At 47.3% G+C, this 19,265-nt stretch overlaps 1 protein-coding gene across 3 annotated transcripts in view; it reads left to right on the top strand.

Annotated features, from left to right (window-relative positions):
- The first annotated feature begins 2,322 nt into the window (after positions 1-2,322).
- svep1 (sushi, von Willebrand factor type A, EGF and pentraxin domain containing 1) overlaps positions 2,323-19,265 on the top strand; it is an 87,316-nt gene continuing 70,373 nt past the window's right edge. For 2 of the 3 annotated variants that reach the window (XM_062517209.1, XM_062517210.1), the window contains exons 1-2: positions 2,323-3,682; positions 18,920-19,175. In XM_062517209.1, the coding sequence (XP_062373193.1) occupies positions 3,095-3,682; positions 18,920-19,175 (844 nt within the window). In that variant the 5' untranslated portion in view covers positions 2,323-3,094. The remainder of the gene's footprint in view (positions 3,683-18,919; positions 19,176-19,265) is intronic. The other variant, XM_062517208.1, reaches the window with a different exon arrangement.

Genomic DNA, 19,265 nt, shown 5'->3' on the forward strand with positions numbered 1-19,265 from the left:
TCGGGCAAGAGAATCTGAAGAAGTGAAGGAAAGGTATGAGTTCCAACAAACATTAGGTTCCTGAGTTTCTTTACGCAGCCTTCACAGTCTTTTTCCTCAGGTTTAATGTGCCCTTTAATCCCGGGCACTGTCCTTTTACATGTGCTGTAAAGTTATAACTGAGAAAGAAGCCACCATAAAACTTTTGCTGTGATCCTTACTGCCATTTTACGATTATTGTAGTTGAACAGTTGTGCTGCTATGCTGACATAATATTATTTTATAGCAGGTTGTGTTGTGTATATCAAGAACAGCTATGCAAATAGTGCATTGGATGCAGAAAAATATGAACATTTCGGCGTGCTTTGTAGAATTTCAGAAACTTCTCCTGAATGATAGAGTTTGTTTGGTTTTGTGTGTGTGTGTGTGTGTGTGTGTGTGTGTGTGTTATGTGTTATGTCTGTGTCATAAAGCCGAAGTACAAACAAACCAGTTGTTGCTGCTCAGTAGGATGCCAATGTTCATAATTCATAAATTAGTCACAAGACCTTGCATCTCTGCAGCTGCTGACAAGTTCATAGCCACTGAGACAGAGTTTTTCTTGTTTAGGTTGGAGTGAACCACTCTGCATTTAAAATCTGTAACACAACCAGGTGTCTATGTTCTGTGTGTGTGTGTGTGTGTGTGTGTGTGTGTGTGTGTGTGTGTGTGTGTGTGTGTGTGTGTGTGTGTGTGTGTGTGTGTGTATTGGTCTTGCTGTCTCATAATCTTTGATTCACGGCACCCGTCGCTCTGTAAATATGTCTTTTCGGGATCAGATGAGACTTCCAGCAGCTCCTCTCCCCCCTCTCCCCCTCCTATCTTGCACCCCCCACCCCCAAATGCACGCACACACACACACACATGCTCTCAGATACCCTGGAGGCCACCAAGAGGCCTGGAGGGGAGTGGTGGGGGGGGGGGGGGGGGTCCTGTCTTAAGAGCAGGAAGTCCCAGCTGTTACCCCCAAATCTCCCCCCTTTGCTCCCTCCCTCCACGGTCAGGCTCATCTCCCACACACTGTCTCCTTTTCCCTACATTTCAAGCCCCCAGAACTTTCCGGCATTCTCATCGTCAGGGCTGATCTGATTTGCGTGAGGCACTAAACATTCCCTCCGCTCGTGCTGCACGAGGCAAATGTCAGCAGCTTAAGGCAGAAGCCTCGCTGGTGGAAGTCTCTCGGTCATTTAGATGTCACTCTGCTCAAGTGAAGTCTAATGGCTCTATTCCCTCCGATGGTTTCAGTTCCTCTTGCATTGGTTCAGATCTTCTGATTTAAACTTCTCTCTCTCTCTCTTTCTTCTGTTCTCTGTCCTCCCCCTTCTCTTCTCTTTTCCCTTCTCTCTCTGTCTGTGCTGTTTGGTGCAGGGATTCATTGCTTTGGTAACAGATAAAATCAACACACGCACATAATCGCAGCACATGTCTGGGTTTAGATTTCCCTGCAGATTTCCTCCTTTCACAACACTCCAAGAGAGAGAAGGGGGAGGACAGAGAACAGAAGAAAGAGAGAGAGAGAGAGTGCACAGGAAGTTACAAAGAGAAGAGGGGGAAAAAAATGCTGATCTTACAAAACAAAACTCGCATTGTCGCTCCCATGTCATGCAGCTTTTATTTCCCAAATAATTTATCCTCTCCTCCTTCCACTCCCTCTGTCTGTCCTTCACTCACTCCTCACACACATATCTCAGTGTCCCTCGCAACCTTTCCCCCCTTCGTCTTTCCCTCGCTTTGTCTCTTTTTCACACTCCTCCCTCTTTCTCTCCCTCCATTCGTCCATCCTGATCCCCCCCAACACACACACACACACACACACACACACACAGAGAGAGAGAGAGAGAGAGAGAGAGAGAGAGAGAACACACACACACACACCCTCAGTGTTTCTAATTATGATGCCTCTTCTAGTATCTGCTGCTCTGGTGTGGTGGGAGGGTGAGAGGTGGTCAGTGCCAGACATATGGACTTCATCAGAGCGCCCCGTGCTGATGTTTTCTTTGGGAATGTTGACAGCCTGACAGGAGAGGCGAAAGCGCTCCAGTGACACAGAATCCCACTCAAGTCTGAGCACCAGAGCTTGAGAGAGAGAGAGAGAGAGAGAGAGACAGACAGACAGAGAGAGAGAGAGAGAGGGGAGGGGAAGAAAGGAGAAAACGTGGAGAAGAGGAACGTAGAAAGGCGCTCTCGCAAGAAGAGGAGGAAAAAGAAGAGGAGGAAAAATCAGTGACTGCCCCCTTTTTTCTTCTTTTGCTGCTGCTGCTGGTGCTGCCATTCTTTTTCTCTCTCCCTCTCTCCTTGCACTTCTCCTTTTCACTCTCTCTCTCTTTCCCACTCAACACACATACTCTCACACATATTCACAGACAGACACGTATAAACACACACACACTCACTCACTCACTCTCTCTCTCATACACACACTGACAGTGCTTCTCAGAACTTTTTTTGCCTTCCGTCAGTGTAGTGCATGCGTGTGTGTGTGTTTTTTTTTCTTTCTTATTCTCTAAATGATTTTGGAAGAGAGGGGAAAACGGAGCCTGTCGTCTGGCTGAGATGGAGGAGACTTACGGCAGCAGCCCCGGGGCTGAGCTCTGAGAGCCACTCAGGAGCGCCACACACACACACACACACCTCTGCCAATCAAACACTCAAAACCACAGAGACACAGGGGACAGAGGAAGACAAGCCACACATACACACACGCACAAAGGGAGTCTAAGGAGACAGAGGAAGACAGAAGAGGATTGTGCTTGGACCACTGGACTGGATCATTCTGACAGAGACCAAAAAAAGACACACAGAGATTGAGATTCTTTGAAGGCGCAAGACAGCTTGGACTTTACATCCAGAGACAGGCAAGCAGGCAAAGACCAAAGGGAGGCTGAGGATATAGAGGGCAACTCACAAGAACTCACAAGAGAGAGACGGACAGAGGGAGACAGACTATTTAGAGTCTAAATAGGAGACTGAATACTGCGCTTGGATCACTGGATTGGATCATACAGACTCTCCTCCTTCAGTGACTGTGGTCACTCTGAGGTGACTTCCCTGACGTGCTTCTCTCTTTTTGGACAATATGGCTGTTGCACGAGGATCCTGGCTGTGGTGGTGCAGCTCTGTGTTACTCTGTCTCTCCCTGGCTCACCGGTCAGTCGGCTGGTCATCATCATCCTCATCATCATCTTCAACAACAACATCACAGAAGCAGCAACAGCAGAAGCCGGCCGGTCTTGTCCGCCCCCAGACGGTCTCCCTGGGGTCCGGCGGCGGCAGCGGGCGGCACAACCTGTCGGAGAGCGCCGAGTCCAAGGTGGAGCGCCTGGGCCAGACGTTCAAGCGGAGCGTCCGGGAGTTGCGCGAGCGCAGCGGCGCCCGCATGGACCTGGTCTTCCTCGTGGACGAGTCGTCGAGCGTGGGCGCCTCCAACTTCCGCAGCGAGCTGCGCTTCGTGCGCAAGCTGCTCGCCGACTTCCCGGTGGCGCCCGAGGACACGCGCGTGGCCCTGGTCACCTTCTCGTCCAAGAGCCACGTGGTGACGCGCGTGGACCACATCTCGGCGCCGCGCGCCCACCAGCACAAGTGCTCGCTCTTCAACCAGGAGATCCCCGCCATCACCTACCGCGGAGGGGGAACCTACACCAAGGGCGCCTTCCAGAGAGCCGCGGTAAGACAGAGACGAAGTGGTTTGTGTGGTGATCCCATTTGCGTGTGTGTGTGTGTGTGTGTGAGAGAAGATGTGCTGCATGAATTGTCGGTGTGAGGTTGTATGCATGTGTGTATGTGTGTCTGTGTGTGAGGATAAGCTGCGAAAATTGTCGGTGCGAGTTTGTTTATGTCTGTGCGTGTGTGGCATGTGTGTGGTTGTGCTGAATGAGTGATCATTTCAGTGGGTGTGTTTTTGCGTGAATATGTGCGTGTCTGCACTGTAGATGAAAAGCGGCAGTGATGGAGGGTTGTATAACGGAGTGTATATGTTTGCGTGATGTATGTATGTATCATGTCTGTCTATGTAAGAGAGCAATACGTGATAACGTGGTCCTCAATCTTTTTTATCTTTTAAGTTACTCAAAAGTGACACAAAACTCATTTTGCTCGTCTCTCCCAAAATAACCCTTTATGTGAGTCTTAAATACCTCTGTTTAAATGCTCTGTTTTCCCGGTAACCTCTAACTGCTAGGCACGGCCCGAGACAGCTGTAAAGTGGAATGAGTTCATAGTTTATCTGTGTATTCCATTATTTCGTCTGTTTATGATCCCACTCTCTCACTGAGGATAACAGTTTAGCAACTAAAGTACTGATTCCATCAGCAAATCTCAGACTGTTGATCATCATTTTTCAAGGCTGGAGCAGAGGGTATAATCGGAGACGATAACACAGCAGGTCGTTCCATTTATCAAACGACAAGGGGGGAGCTGATGGGAAAGAACAGCCCAGAGCAGAGTGTGTGCAGACTGGTGCTGGTTGCTGCCATAGTCGGCAGATTTTTTAGGGTTAAAGAAAGGTTTACGATGTCGTTGTTGTGGAAATAAACACACACACACACACACACACACACACACGCACACACACAAAAGATGCATACACAAAAACAAACAAAACCCTTGGATAGCCATATGTTGGTCTCCATCAGTCAAGTTTAGCCTCAGCTGTTGTGTTTGTGGTGGTGGTGGTGGTGGATCATTGACGTGCCCTGTGTGATCCCAGAGGAAGTGCCTCCGTGCAGCAACAACAGCAGCAGCAGCAGCAGCAATGTTAGCCTTTCAGATCCCATCACAGGGCTCCTGTGCAGGGTGGAGGAGGAGGAACGTTCTGGACTAGCAGCCTTGTCCAAACTCATACCTACACACACTCTCCCCTCCCCAGTCCGCACACACACTCCACAGCACAGCAGGCTGCCGCGGTCTGGAGTTGTAGTCATCCATGGCTGGAGGGAATATTTGACCTGTTTTAAACCTCCGTTTTCCATGACTTCGCATTCACTGGTGTGCAGTTTCAATGGCGCACTCTGTGACTTGAAAAAAGCCGTCCCCAAAGGGCCAATCTCTTATCTTTGAGTTTCGCTCTTACGTTATCGATGACATTTGGGATAGCGAATCAATCTCTTTTTTTTCTTTCAAAGACCCAGTCATTTCTCATAAGCATTCTGCATTGTTGAGCTCACTAGGAGGAAGTGCTCCCATAAGATAGCTGCTATCCAGACACAAATCTCCCCCTGATGTTTTCGGCTCTTGCAGCCAGAGCACAATGTGCCTAACCTGCTCTGACTGAAACAAGATGTGAGGGGTAAACGGGCTCTCTGTTTGATTCGCCGACTGTCCGCTCCTGCGGTTGGTTTTGTCAGCCCACTTGTACAGTGTGTGTCCCAGATGGGACGGTTTCTCACATCAGCATGGGAAAGTGTGAGGGGGGGACCAGAGCCAAGAGTTATTCAAGAGGTCGCAGTGGGAAAAGCCCTTAAAAAGCAAAGTAAATGTAGCGCTCTAGTTACTAAGACAGAGGTTTTGATCTCGAGCAAACATCAGTATTTTATTAAGCTATTGTAACCTACCTTCAGATATAAACTTTTCCATTTAAGGTGCTTGTTAAGGTAGTCTACTTTAATTGGATCACTACCTCTAGCACTATTCAACCTGATCATTCACGTCTCCCTAGTTATTCACTATAATCGTCACGATAAAGTTGCTGAAATTCTTGGAATTGTTGACTTCACCTCAGCCCATCTCGCCCTCGTACGTGCTGCTGAAATCTGGAAGCCATTACTGGCCAGCCGTGTGTGTAGTCTGTAGCGGCGGAGCAGAGCTGGCGGCCGGATGCGGGGCTCTCCTCCCCGGCCCGAGCGTGACCAACGGGGGCCAGCCCCGAGGGACGACGAGAGGGCGTGGTGCTGTGGAGGTGCCGGTAAAGACCTGGGATGGAGAGACAGAGAGAGAGCCAGAGAAAGAGAAAGAGAGAGAGAGAGAGAGAGAAAGTGAAGCTTGATGAAGGGGAGAGAGGGAGAGAAAAGGAGGGCAGGGAAGGAGGGAGCAGAACATCTGAATCATTGGTCAGGGGAAGCGGAGGATTTTTCCATCTCGGTTTCATTCCGTCCAGGGTTCCATTCCAAGGTGTCGGGATTCCTGCGTTCGCTGCGCCTCGCATGTTCTCCCGAGCCGTGGGGTCACGCTAACTAACTTCAGGCACAGGTTTACATTCCATGGTCTATTTGACATACGGGAGGTCTTTAGGGCTGCCAAAGTCTATTGTTTCTTTTATTTCACTTGCGGTTTGCTTTGATGAAAACATTTCTTCTGGTAATACGATCAGCTTGCAGTAGGGGACAAGTATGCTTGGGCTTTCAAATCCATGTGACTTTGCTCTCATCCACTGCTCATGCTTAGGGAAGGCACTTCTGTCCTGAAAGGACACTTCCCAGAATGTAAATTTCATTTAATTAACACGGTTAATAATTTGCTACGACTTGTACAAACAACAAAAACCATAAGAGAAACAATAACAAACTAAACAAATAATGAATAATAATTCTTCCAGACACCGATGTTTTTTCCTTGGTGCCGTGTGTTTCTCTCTGAGAGCACAACGATGAAGCCCTTCCTCCAACCCTTCTCTCTCTCTCTCTATGTTCTCCTTGTTGCTTTTTCTAATCTCTCAGAGTCCCTACTTGCCTTTCTTTCAGCTCCTACTCCTCATCCAGAGGATTTGTCTTTCTTCTCTCGGAGGTTGCTATGGTTTGCCAGGGTCCACCTCCTTCCCCCCTCTCCAGACCTGAGCCAACTCAGCCCCGTGGGGATTGTTAGCGATTGTATCCCCCTTTTTTTCCATCAAATCTGGCTTTGAATGTATGCCATTAGCCTCTTTTATTCATTCAAAACTTGTGGATGTTTAAGATATAGCGCCTCAGGCCAAAGCTGGTTGTTTTACCTTGTTTAGGCCGCTCTTGGAGGGCCTTGGCGAACGAATGAACGGACAAATTAGCATTGTGGTCCTTTTTTGGAGGAAAATAGATTGGAAACCATTTTCCAAAAGGCTGTCTGTATTTTTGTAAGTAAGAGGGATGGCCTGGTTATCTGGTATGCGTCCCCCTCACCCACTTAATCTCTCTCAGAGCCAGGAGACCACATGCACAAACTCACACGCACACACGCCCGTGCAATGGGACATGCAGTTTTTCCATACGTGCTCATAACCGCTTTAAAACACACCGTTCCCCAAGAAGCAGCTGCTTTCCCTCAAACGGTAGAGCAGAATGGGTGAACGTGTGGACTCCTTATTGTACATGAGGGGATTGAGGTAGCGTAATCGTTGCGTAAGAGTCTTCCGTCTTTCTCAACGTGATCCCCTCTCTCTCCCACCCCCCCCCCCCGACTCAAATTCCAAACCAGGCCCCTAAATGGCATTGACCCCTGTAGGGTCTATGAACCAGCCTCCAGAAGGCGGGTGGCTGTCATCGAACCTGTACAGATTACGAGCGACAATATTTCTGTAGTCTCCTTCATTGAACCCCTCTCTCTTTGTGTTTGCTTGCTCTCTGTATTGCGCAAATCCAAATTGGAACAGAACTGACATTCAGAGAGGCAATTACAACACTATGATGAATGGTGTTATGGTCAGAAGTGACACACATACCTAAAAATATGCACATGCACACACGTAAAAACAGACATCCTGGCATGCTAGTACACACACACACACACACACACACACACACTCACACACACACATACATACTGATGCTCAAACACACACACACAAACCTTAATACACTACTGAGAAGACATCTTGGCTCTGTCACTGAAGAGGTGAGGAGTGGAACAGGGATGACAGTCAGCAGAACTCAGGTGTTGAGAGCAAAGTTCTGGACTAGTTACAACATTAATCACAGACAGGGATCTTTTCGGGCCATGGCTGTTGAACAAAGCCAATGTGGAATGGGAAATGAGTCTGTATTACAAGTGTACTCTTCCTGCACATGCCTTTAACCATACAAACATAATGCTGTCACAGTAGACACTAGGCAGAGAATACCTAAATGTACAAACAAAGATGCGTAGTGTTATGAATTATAAGTGGTCTATCGAGACTGTGATGTCTGTAGTGGAATTATTGAAAGGACATACAGTAGTTTCACACGTTGTTGAAACAAGCCCTATCTATCTATTCTTTTCACTGACCATATCACTGCCTCTCAGAGAGAGAGAGAGAGAGAAATGGGGGTGAATGAGAGATGGAGTGAACATGACCGAGAACACGATGGAAAGTGGATGGCATCTCTTTGGTATGTTCCCCCTCAGGGAGAGAGAGAGAGAGAGAGAGAGAGAGAGAGAGAGAGAAAAAGAGATAGGGTAAGAGAGAGATGGAGTGAATGGGACAGAGAACACGACGGAAAGCGGATGGCATCCCTTTGGTCTGTCCCCCCTCAGGGAGCAGCTGGTGATAAAGGGGGATTCTGTTTCCACGGTGAAATCTTGGCATTTCCTCTCTCCGGGTCCCCCTCATGTATTTGTGTTTCTAATACGGATTGATGAGGGAGATCAATACAGGAGACAGCCTGTTTCCCTCGGGTCCTGATAAGGCCCCCAGGAATGCCCAGAGATTTGCCTGTAACACACAGATAGGACTGCACAGGCAGAGATAAGAGGTCTACAAACCTCTTTACAAGGGGCTTCCATGGCTTTGACTATGCATCTGAGATAGCCAGCCCCCATAGATCGTGTGTTGCTTTTGATGACTTCCAGCAGGCCCTCATCCATTGAGGCAACATACAACAAATACTGAGGATTTATTGACAGAAAATGAATTGCGAAATAGCAAATACCTACTCTCTGAGTTTGCATAGGCCCAAACAAGTGCTTTGATAGTAACTATATTAGTTATTATTGTACCAAATTGGGTGACTTGTGGCAAACAGCAGCAACAAAGAGGAACGTAATTAAAGAGTTGATCCAAGCCTTTCCTGTATTCAACTATGTTGTGTACTGATATGTGGTGTGTTGAAGTATTTGTGTTGACTCGTGTCCTTGATGTCCAAGCGTGTCTCTCTCTGAATGGGCCTCTTGTTTGGCCCATGCAGGCCTCTCAGCAGACCCTTAGGGGGTTGCAGTAATGTTGTCGGGGCGCTGACATTTTGATGGACATGATAGACACAACAGGGCTTCTGTTTCGCCGCCTAAACCATCTTTCTCTCTCTCTTCCCCCCCCTCTCTCTCTTTTTGGTCTTACTACCCGAGTGACAGCCAGCACTCAAGTGTGTTTGAAATTCCACCCATTTGCCCATCTGATAAAAACAAGACTCCAAAAGAAGTCTGATTCATTTATCCTCATTTTGCAGGAATCATGAGGCAGACATATGCTTCACCTCTCCTGGCAATTGGTCATTCTTTCATGACCTCTCTCTATCATTCCTCCCTCACCACATCCACCCCCCCCCCCCCATTCCTAGTAGCTGTCAGTAAAAGAAAGATGAGCTTTCTGAGAAAAGGTACGAAAAAACAGGGATCAAAGGTTGGGAGAAAGAGAGAGAGAGAAATAAAGACATTAAAAGAAAGAGAGAGAGAGGGGCAGGGAGAGAGAGAGAGAGAGAAATGCAGTGATGTTGAGATAAGGGGATTGACAGGTGATGGAGTGCGGGCAACGCAGCGCTCATCTGGAGAGCGTTTGTCAGCGTGTGATGTGGTCGTTGTGGCTCGGGGCCGTCCGTCTCCTCCAGCCCGAGAGAGACTCTCTGGAATGACCCTGCTGCTGGGTCAGCTAAGTTCACAGAACACCATGAAAGAGAAGAGGCCTCTCATCAGTATGCCAGTGGAATATCCTTATTGAATCTGAACACATTCTCTCTTATGAGGATCAGATGAACACCCTTTTGTTTTTAGTTCCACGTTGTATCTGCTATTCTGGCAAGTGTAACAGCGCAAGCTCCTTGTGACTAGCATAAGTCTGCTGATGAGACTATTCATTTAAACCAACAGATGGCTCGCAGTCGCCAAGGTGAGTTTGGAAGAGCAGGCAACAAAATTATGGGTACAGCAGTTTGGTTCTATAGGAACAATGCCAGACCCAGAGGCATGAGAACAGACCTGGCTTAAATCTACTCAAGTCCTCATCTGAACTTGTGTTCTTAATTCCGTCAATGCCTGTTGGTCGCATTCCTTCTCAAACGGATACAAATTCACATTCTATCAGAGTCAGCACATCAACTCACACTCTTTGCAATGTGCACACACCTGTTTCGGGCCCAAAGACGAAACCAATATGACTCCTTATATATCACACCACAATTTTCAGCACGATTACAATAATCTCAGGCTTCAATCTCCCAAGTCCCCAGTGAGCCGTTTGATGGAAAACTCAGTATGACAAGAACTTTCGGCACTGCAATTAGCTGTAATTGGAGAGAGCGCTGCTTTGGTTGGAGCCATAGGAGTTCGGAAAAACCCCCTCTCCCTTCCAGGCCTTGTAACTACTCCTCTGGGGACCACCGCATAACAATATGCCGACTTGCGCTGTGCTAACTGTGCTGCTGCTGCTGTCTCGGCTGATGGCGCTGTACAGTGCGAGGGGCTGCGGGGCTGAGGGGAGTGATTTGGTGTTGACGTTTCTCTGGACGCGGACGTGGTCTCTGTTCGGTGACGGCTGTTTTGGAGCTGTCCTCGGAGGCACCGGTAGCCGGGGCGTACAGTGACAGTAGTGATTTGTTACGCATGGAGCGGTTTCATCAGGCCAAGGATGAAGCTCACAGTTGAATCCTGATGGTCCAATTACGCGAGCCTCTGTGATGGGTAGCTCAATTCGTGTACTATAGAATATACTGCGGCTGTCAGATGCTATATAGGATCCACTCGTCCGTTTGCGGCTCCATTGACTTTACCATTTCAGTGAGATTGCCTGTCTTCCTTGTGGTGAGGTGTGTTTTGTGTGAACTTGCGAATGCTTACTCCTGAGTGTATATTTTGTATATTTGTTTGAGCTGGTTTGTATACACCGTTGATGTGTTTATATACATATGCAGACATACAGTAGGCCCTATGTTAGTGTAGGTGTGTTTGTGTTGAGTACATTGTTTATACACATGTGTGTGTGTATGGGGTGTAGGTGTCTGGGTGTCGGGGTGTGTGTGAAGTTGACGTATATTTGTCCACATACAGTATATATTTACAGTACGTCTGTTGGGCTCTACACTGATGTGTGTGTGTGTGTGTCTCTCTGTGTGTGTCTGTCTCTGTGTGTGTGTCTGTCTCTGTGTGTGAGAGAGAGAGAGTGTGTGTGTGTCTGGATGGAAACAGTTGTGTCTGCGTGTGCTGGATATGGAAAAGCACACAGAGTCTGTGTTTACATCCCACACCCTTCCGAACCACACTCACAGATGGATGACCAACCAAACTGCACAGCTAGCTGCCACAGTTCTATTGCATTTAGCAGGTGTTTACAAGGGTGTGTCAGGTTTATAGAGTGGTATGAGTATATCAGTGATATATACTGTATGTGTGTGTGTATGTGGGTATGTAGTCCTATAAGCAATTACGTTAGGTCTAACATGGGCCATAATTGTGCTGACACCTCGAATATGGCTCTTTCAAAGGCACAGCACCTGACTCTTTTTTCCTAGTGACTAGACGTGAAGTACCAACTCTTCATTCCGTGTCTGGGGAATCATTTTGTACCCGACCAGCGACTTTTCCAAACTGAGTTTTGAGGGGTTTGTTCAGGGGCCAATTTAATTTGTACCGTGCAATTTAGAACACACATACTGTATGTTTTTTTTTTTTTTGTCTCTCCTCCAAAAAGACCAGTTTAAAATGAGCTCAGAATATGAAAATGGAAAGCAATCTCACCCCTTCAAACCCAATGAAACGAAAGGCAAAGCTCAGCCAAGCCCGAAAGCTCCAGACAATTACATATACACGCTCATGCTGTAATTTCAGATTTGAGTGTTGCGTGTCTTTTTTTTCTTCAAGTGCTCTTTGGATGGAAGGACACATATTGTTCTCCTCTCTCATTCTCGCCCTTTTTATATGACAGCAGGGAAAGCTGTTAAAGAGACTGCTCTTGATCTCACCCCTGAGCTCGTCCCGTGTGGAAAAGGTGGGGAGGGAGTAGGGAGTCTGTAACACGAGTGGCATAAAATATCTTTTATGGGAGCCAGCTTCTCCACCGCTCCCCACTGAGGCCAAGCAATGCCACTTAAAATACTTTCTCATCGCGGCAGCGAGCTACACCCACCCGTCTTCTAAAGTTCAGACACCCAATTTGTGTCAGCAACCCACTGATGCTCTCGTCCTCCCCCCTCCCTCCCAAACCACCCACCACCCCAGAGAAAGTCCCTCGGGCAGTGAGGCGGAGAGATGGTGGTGGTAGTAGTAGTGGTTGTGGGGGGGGGGGGTTGACAGATAAGCGGGAGATTGCTCCGACATGCTCAGTGGCAGGCCGGACAGGCGGCTGAAGGCGCTGACTGAAGCGGAGCACCGACTGTCAGCAGTCCTGCACAGTTTATCACCGATGCTGCGGTACGTACGTGTGCATAGCAGCCGACTGGATACGGAACGTCTGCTCTCTCCGAGCGAGCTGCTCCGGGTGTTCCATCCTGCTTGCAACAGTAGCTGCAGACTGTTTAGAATTCCCCAACCTCACGAGAACAGTCAGCCAGTGAGGTTTGACCCAAAATACAAAGATTGAAGAGACAATGTGAAAATAACAGGGCAAATGATATGTGTTTACCCTTGCTGTCTAGTTAATAGCTCTTGATTTAAACCGGCTTTGCGAGCATGACATTGCAGTGTAATACATTATTGCTTTCAAGGGCATTTTGGATCCCCCAGACTTCACCCTTGAATTTATTGCCGGTCAGTGTCTCCACTTTCATAAATACAATGCATATTCCATGCACTCCTGTCTCCATTCAGAATCACTATTATTTTTCAGAATGACTTTCCATTCTTTTGTTGTTATTACTCCTGAGGTTAGCTTTCCTTTCCTTTCCTGTACAGGGCCTCACTCAGTCAACCCATTAGTTCTGCTGTTTTGACTTCAGCCTCAGTGTGCATTGTCCAGGCAATGTCCACATTCAAGGGGTGGAAAAAAGGGAGAAGCACTGGAAAGTCAAACGGAGCAACGTCTGAATGTGAACGTTTTGGCCGACGAGACATCCCGAGAGATGTGACACTGATCATAGTTGAACAACACTTTGACACAAAGGAAAACAACTGTCCTTATTGCAATCATCTGTGTTGCACAACACAGAAAAAAACATACCAGAACAGCTGTTACCAGGAAACCGCTCATATTCTTTATACGGCCCTTGTTTCATTTATCGTTCAGCAAATGAAACTGGCTAACACACACGATGACAAAAGACTACATGAGCTATCTTTGAATATGCAGATACAGTAAGTGTTTTCAGATGTATTAGAGACGTGTATTTCAGACGTAATTGGACTACACACATTGCTCTAAAGTTTTATGCTGAAAATGTTTGAAGTAATACTAAATTTACACCAAAGAATCACAACGAGACAAGCTGCAACATTCTATAAACCAGCAACTTCCTGCAACACCCATTCTAAAATACTGCACTAACAGTCTAACACACTGCTGCAACAACTCACAACAGCACCAACGTTTCCCTAACAATCCCTTTGTTACGCCATTCGTAGCCAGATATGAACTAGCTGGCTGGCTAGTTAGCCAGGAAAAGTGTGTTTGTTTTTGTACCTTCAGACACCCAGATCAAACTCAAAACTGAGTTAGTATTTAGTTAGTTTACTTAGTATAAGCATTTATCTTCCTCTCCTTTGGCAAAAACTCTGACCTGATGCCTCAGCTGAACCAGAGGGTTTAGTAATTAAGGATATTTGGCTGAACTAATTGAATGACAACATGTCATAAACAATTTGAAGTAAAAGTGTTCTAAAACCTTGCAATGATGAATGTTTCGCAATCGCTTGCAACAGCTGGCAACGACGTGCAACATTTAATTCAAACCGCTGCAACTTGTCTCAGCAATGGTTTTGTTTCGTCGTAAATCTCTGGTGTGAAAGTCCTAATCAGGAAATCTCACTGTCATAACTTTCAAAAACAACAAGCAGGGGAAAAAAGATTTCCTTCTACAGTCAGTATAATTTCATGTCTACCTGCAGAGCCAGTGGGGGAGTTTGAGTGGCGGCCTTGCAGGTGGTCTCTGTCTGACCCCTCTGTGGTCCTGTCAATGCTCGCTGGCCCTCCCCGGCAGGACCTGCTTCCCAAAGCAAACAGAGCCCTGCAGCCCTGGGCACTGATAGCATCTCTGCAATAGAGAGAGAGAGAGAGAGGGGGGGGGGGGGGGTGGATCAGGGCTAAGCTGTCTCTGGGATCCTCTCAGCGCTGGTGGAGTCGGCTGCCTCTGGTGTGTGTGTGTGGGGGAGTGAGTGTGTGTGAGTATGTGCGTGTGTCTGTGTGCGCCCCTGCCTCAGTCCTGTCCTGCCAGGGCTTGGGAGTCAGGCCCAAGTGAGGGTGAAGGGGATGAGGGCCACTCGGGAGAATTTATAGCCTGGATTGGGGCACTACAAGGAGCTAATCCCAGCGCATATGACTTCAGTGGAAACTCTATATTGGCTGCGCACAACTTGTCCAGACATAGTCCCTGTTTTGGCAAATGAAACGTGTGTGTTTGGGTGCATGTCTGTTTGAATATTGATCTTCAGCCATAATAACTTCATACTCACATGAAATGATAGATTGCTGTCTGGCTTTTTGGTGCAGGTGCAGTGTCCTCCTTGCACGAGTGAAAAATAAAAAATCCTGACTCTTAACTACCATCTGCAGATTTGCTCTCACTGTCCTCCTCTTCACATTCTTTTGTTCCCCACGCCTCGTCCCTGAAGAGGTCTCCGTGCCTCAGTCATCTGACATGGTCATGACAGGCTCGCATGTTTCCATGCCCCCATCTTGCTCCAATCGTGCTGCTTTCCAGTCAGCGACAGCCATTTTCCAATCTGACATTAGCCCCCCAATGTTTCCTACAATAAAACACCAAATGTGCGAGGCAGACGTGGAAATTAGACCAACACTTTCACGACTGGTTCTCAGCATTGCATAATTTAAAGAATCCCCGCTATGCCAGACTACCGTGATATGTAGAGAATATGAGACCTAATTATCAACTCGGCCTTTCGTTCGGCCTCTCTCTCTCTCGTCACAGTCCTTGGTTTGATTAATGGTGTTTTGACAGGAGCCAGCAAACTATACGCTACAGCCCAGACTCTCGAATGTCCTTGGCAATTACTAGAATGGATACTCTCTCCAGGCAATCACTTAGATTCATCCGTTACCAGCGGCGCTAATACGAATCTGCGCCCCCTGAAGAAAGTTTGACAGACAGTCAATGTAATAGACTCGCCAAAGGCACTTACCCCTATACATTATCCCATGTGAGGTCCACACAGCATGTTCTATATTTTAATGAACAGTTATTACAACATACTGGCAAATACGGAAAGAAAATGCATAAATCATAGAAAGACATTTTGCAGCGTTTTCACCATTAGTGATAAGTTTGAAAATGTAAGAACTTTGTATTTCCCAGTTAACTTCACTGTTTCATCTGAACATGAAGGTTCTTAAGTTCTAGGGAAAGTGACCGGAAAAAACATCTTGAAAGATGAAAGCCTTTTTAACTGCCAACAGATGTTCCACAAGGTGCTTCACCAATATGAACCAGGGAGGGACTGCTTCCAGTCTAGATGTTTTTATATAACTGAAACCAAGTGGAAAATGCTTGAATAAAGAGAATGATCCTATTGAAAGGAACATGATCATAAACATCACCCAGGAATGCATCCTTGGAAGCGATCAGAAACAGTCAAGCCCAATGCGGGTTTTGTTTTTGTCCTGTGGGTTCCTCTTGTTGTTGTTATTCTGGCCACCAGAGCCAAGAACTGATACCCTGTCAAAACAAGCGTTTCGACTTCCGACGGGGGAGCGTTTGCCGAGCGGATGCATTCGCCTCAGACTTCTTTCGGATTCCCTGGAATGTCTCAGAATGAGATATCCACACGGAATGGAAGGCAAAGCCCCATGAATGGAAAGATGGGCAGATTTCCTCCATCCCTCCCTTTCTCTCTCTCTCTCTCTCTCTCTCTCTCCCTTTCTCTCTGTTGTCTTTAACTTTACAGCACGCTGTAAATTCTGCAGGTGTGTTAAGAGAAAATTCCCAGCATGCAGTTGTCGGCTGCAACAAAGGATGGGAAAAGATCAGCTCTGGGTGGCCAGGTGTGATGAGACACTGCCCAAAGATTCAGAGGGTCAGCCAGCTGGAGGAGGGGATGTTCTTACACTGACCGTTACATAGGCCTCACTGGGTGGCTTGACCCTTATGGGCTACTGGAGTGCAGTGAAATTCCTCACAGTTCAGGAGTTCACCTACCAGGCCAACGTCCCCAAACCCATCCCACTCTTACGCTGGAGTTATGTGGGGAAATGAAGCATGAGGATAAGACAGTATCCGTAAGTGTATTGTAGAGATCACTCAGACTCAAACACAGGAATGTGCTCTTTTATACAGTGTACGGGGGAGATAAAGAAGGTGCCCTCACAGGACTTCAACCTCACAAGCTGCCCTGTTAGAAAGGGGCAGGGGTAAACAGTTAATCAGATTTTGTGCACACAGAGATTTTCACACGGCTGCCAAGCTGCGAGGGTCTTTTGAGGAAGCTGTCCGAGGCTTTCTACGAGCTTGTTATCCTTTTCTTATCATCAACCTCCTGGCAGGGATCCGAGCTTCAGGATCAGTCACGCTTCAGACAGATCTATTGCTGTTGGCTTTTAGCGCCCCCCAACTCGCAACCTAAACTGGAGCTGTGCCAACGATGTAAAGTACAACACTGCTGCAGAGGAAATCCAGATGACATATCATTAATTTAGAGGGAAGGTCAGGGATCTCTCTCTGAAAAAGATAGCGTAATCAAAAGCCATCAAAGTTAGCTCTGCTTACAGTAAACACCCACTCTCTGTAATTCTCCTTGGTACTCCATCACATGTACACACACACACACACACACACACTCTCTCTCTCTCTCTCACATCAGCTGGTATCTTTCTTTGATGTGCTACAGTAAGGTGCATGCAGCACTGGCAGAACAAGGCACCTCTCCAAAAGTAAGATTCTCTGTCTTCAGTATTTCAATAACAGAAGAAAAACTTGTGTAAGTTCATGTGAGCTTGTGTGCAAGAATGAGAGGGAGTAAGAGAGGAGGTTTCCATTAAAAACTATATTTATACCCTTCAAAGTGTATACATACCTTCATCAAGTTGACAGCTACACATTATGCCAGCTGGCATTTGAGTGCAGCAAACCTTAGAAAATGTAGCCCTTTAGTTTAGAGGGACACAGTTGAAAATGTGCATCTGAGAAGAAGAGTGTGGAGTGGACCACGTAACTGTAATTGTATCGTTTCTCTCTTTTTTTTGACAGATGTCCAATCCCAACTAAACTCCTCCTTTTCGTAATGTGCCTACAGCAGTTCTGTATTATTCTCACAGGAGGCATGATGGCCATTCCTATGCATATTTGCGCACATGCTCATGACTAACATTTCCATGGACCCCCCCTGATGTCTCATGGTTGTGGTCTCCCCACACTGGCGTGTTCAGTTGCCGAACCGCTGGCCCGCGTTCATGCAATCACACACAAGACTCCTCCAGCGCACTTATGGTGTCTGGGGAATCATCCCACGAAAACCCCCGAAAATCACACCCTCCCCCGCGACTCCCTGGGGCCCTGCTCTGGCAGGAGGGTGCGGGGCCGCAATGACATCACTGCGGTGACAGCAGCCTCTGGGGACGTGGAGAGGGATAAGGGGGGCAGGGGGGGGGGGGGTGTAGCAAGGCAGGAGGGGTGGAATGGAGGTGGAATGGAGTGGGTGACAGCTGGGATTGGGTGCAGCAAGGCCGGGGAGCTGTGGTGCCTCTCGCTCCTCTAGATCAGAGAGGCCTGCCTGGCGCTCTCTCCTCCGGGTCCAGGGCCCTGTAATTACGCCTCGCCATGAGGGTGCGGGAGAGAACGAGAGAAAGAAAGAAAGAAAAGGAGGAAAGAAAGAAAGAAAGAAAGGAGATAAAAAAGCCTTGAGGAGCAGCCAATTAGGCAATAAAGAAGTGAACTTGTTCTCTTTTCCTCTGTCTCCAGCTCATCCATCTCTCTCTGAAACGCTGACTTTCACGCCCTATGTATCTTCATAGAGGCTCCCACCCTTCTTATAACATGCTTTGTATCACCATCCTCTTCTCATAACTCAACTCTTGTCTCGTTCTACAGCTGAGTCAATTTCCCTCCAATGTTCTCGCTTCTCTTTCTTTCTTTCCCACCATCTCACTCCCTCGCCTGTCAATCATCATCTGGTTTAATGATAAACACCTGACGAAGCCAAGAGCTGACATAAACGGATGTAAAAGGAGCATGTTTAAAATAAAGACATTTCGTCTTCCCGTTTTTAGCGGCTCCAGCTGTAATTACATGTGATGAATCGTAAACTTCAGCTAAATGCTGGTTTGGGATGGGAAGCTTGTTTTCTGAAGCACAGTCTTGTCTGCGTTTGAGAGGGTTATGTTCAGCTGTTCCCAGTGTTTTTTTCCTCTTCGCTCTGGCAGCAGAAGCACATCCGTGCTTCTAGTGGCATTTTCTTCCTTGTTTCATTTCAAGCTTAGCTGTCCGTCATCGGATACTCTACAGAGACATTAGAAATTGGCACTAAGCTTTTCAAGGCATGTAATGCAAACCAAACGATCAGATCCTATTAATTGGTGTCTGACCAGACTTTTGACATCTGAGAGACTCATTCTGATGGACATAACAATTGTTTTCTGTGTAGATCGTATATAATTATGGTCGTTCAATTTCTTGTGATGAATGGTCTTTTGTTGTTTTCGCTTCCATTACAGCAAATCTTGCAAAACTCGAGACGGAATGCAACCAAGGTCATCTTCCTCATCACGGATGGATACTCCAACGGCGGGGACCCAAGGCCTGTGGCAGCTGCTCTTCGGTCGGGTGGCGTGGAGATCTTCACCCTCGGCATCTGGCAGGGCAACATCCGAGAGCTTCATGACATGGCCTCCTACCCCAAAGACCAGCACTGCTACCTCGTCCACAACTTTGCCGAGTTTGAGGCTCTCGCTCGCCGGGCTCTACACGAGGGTGAGAGCAACACAGAGAGATACAGATGCCTTTTACCTGGTTGGGTTTTAAAACGTAACACTGGCTTTAAGGGACTTTAAAAAGGGCATC

This window comes from Sardina pilchardus, chromosome 16, assembly GCF_963854185.1.
Source record: "Sardina pilchardus chromosome 16, fSarPil1.1, whole genome shotgun sequence".
Lineage (NCBI taxonomy): Eukaryota > Metazoa > Chordata > Actinopteri > Clupeiformes > Clupeidae > Sardina > Sardina pilchardus.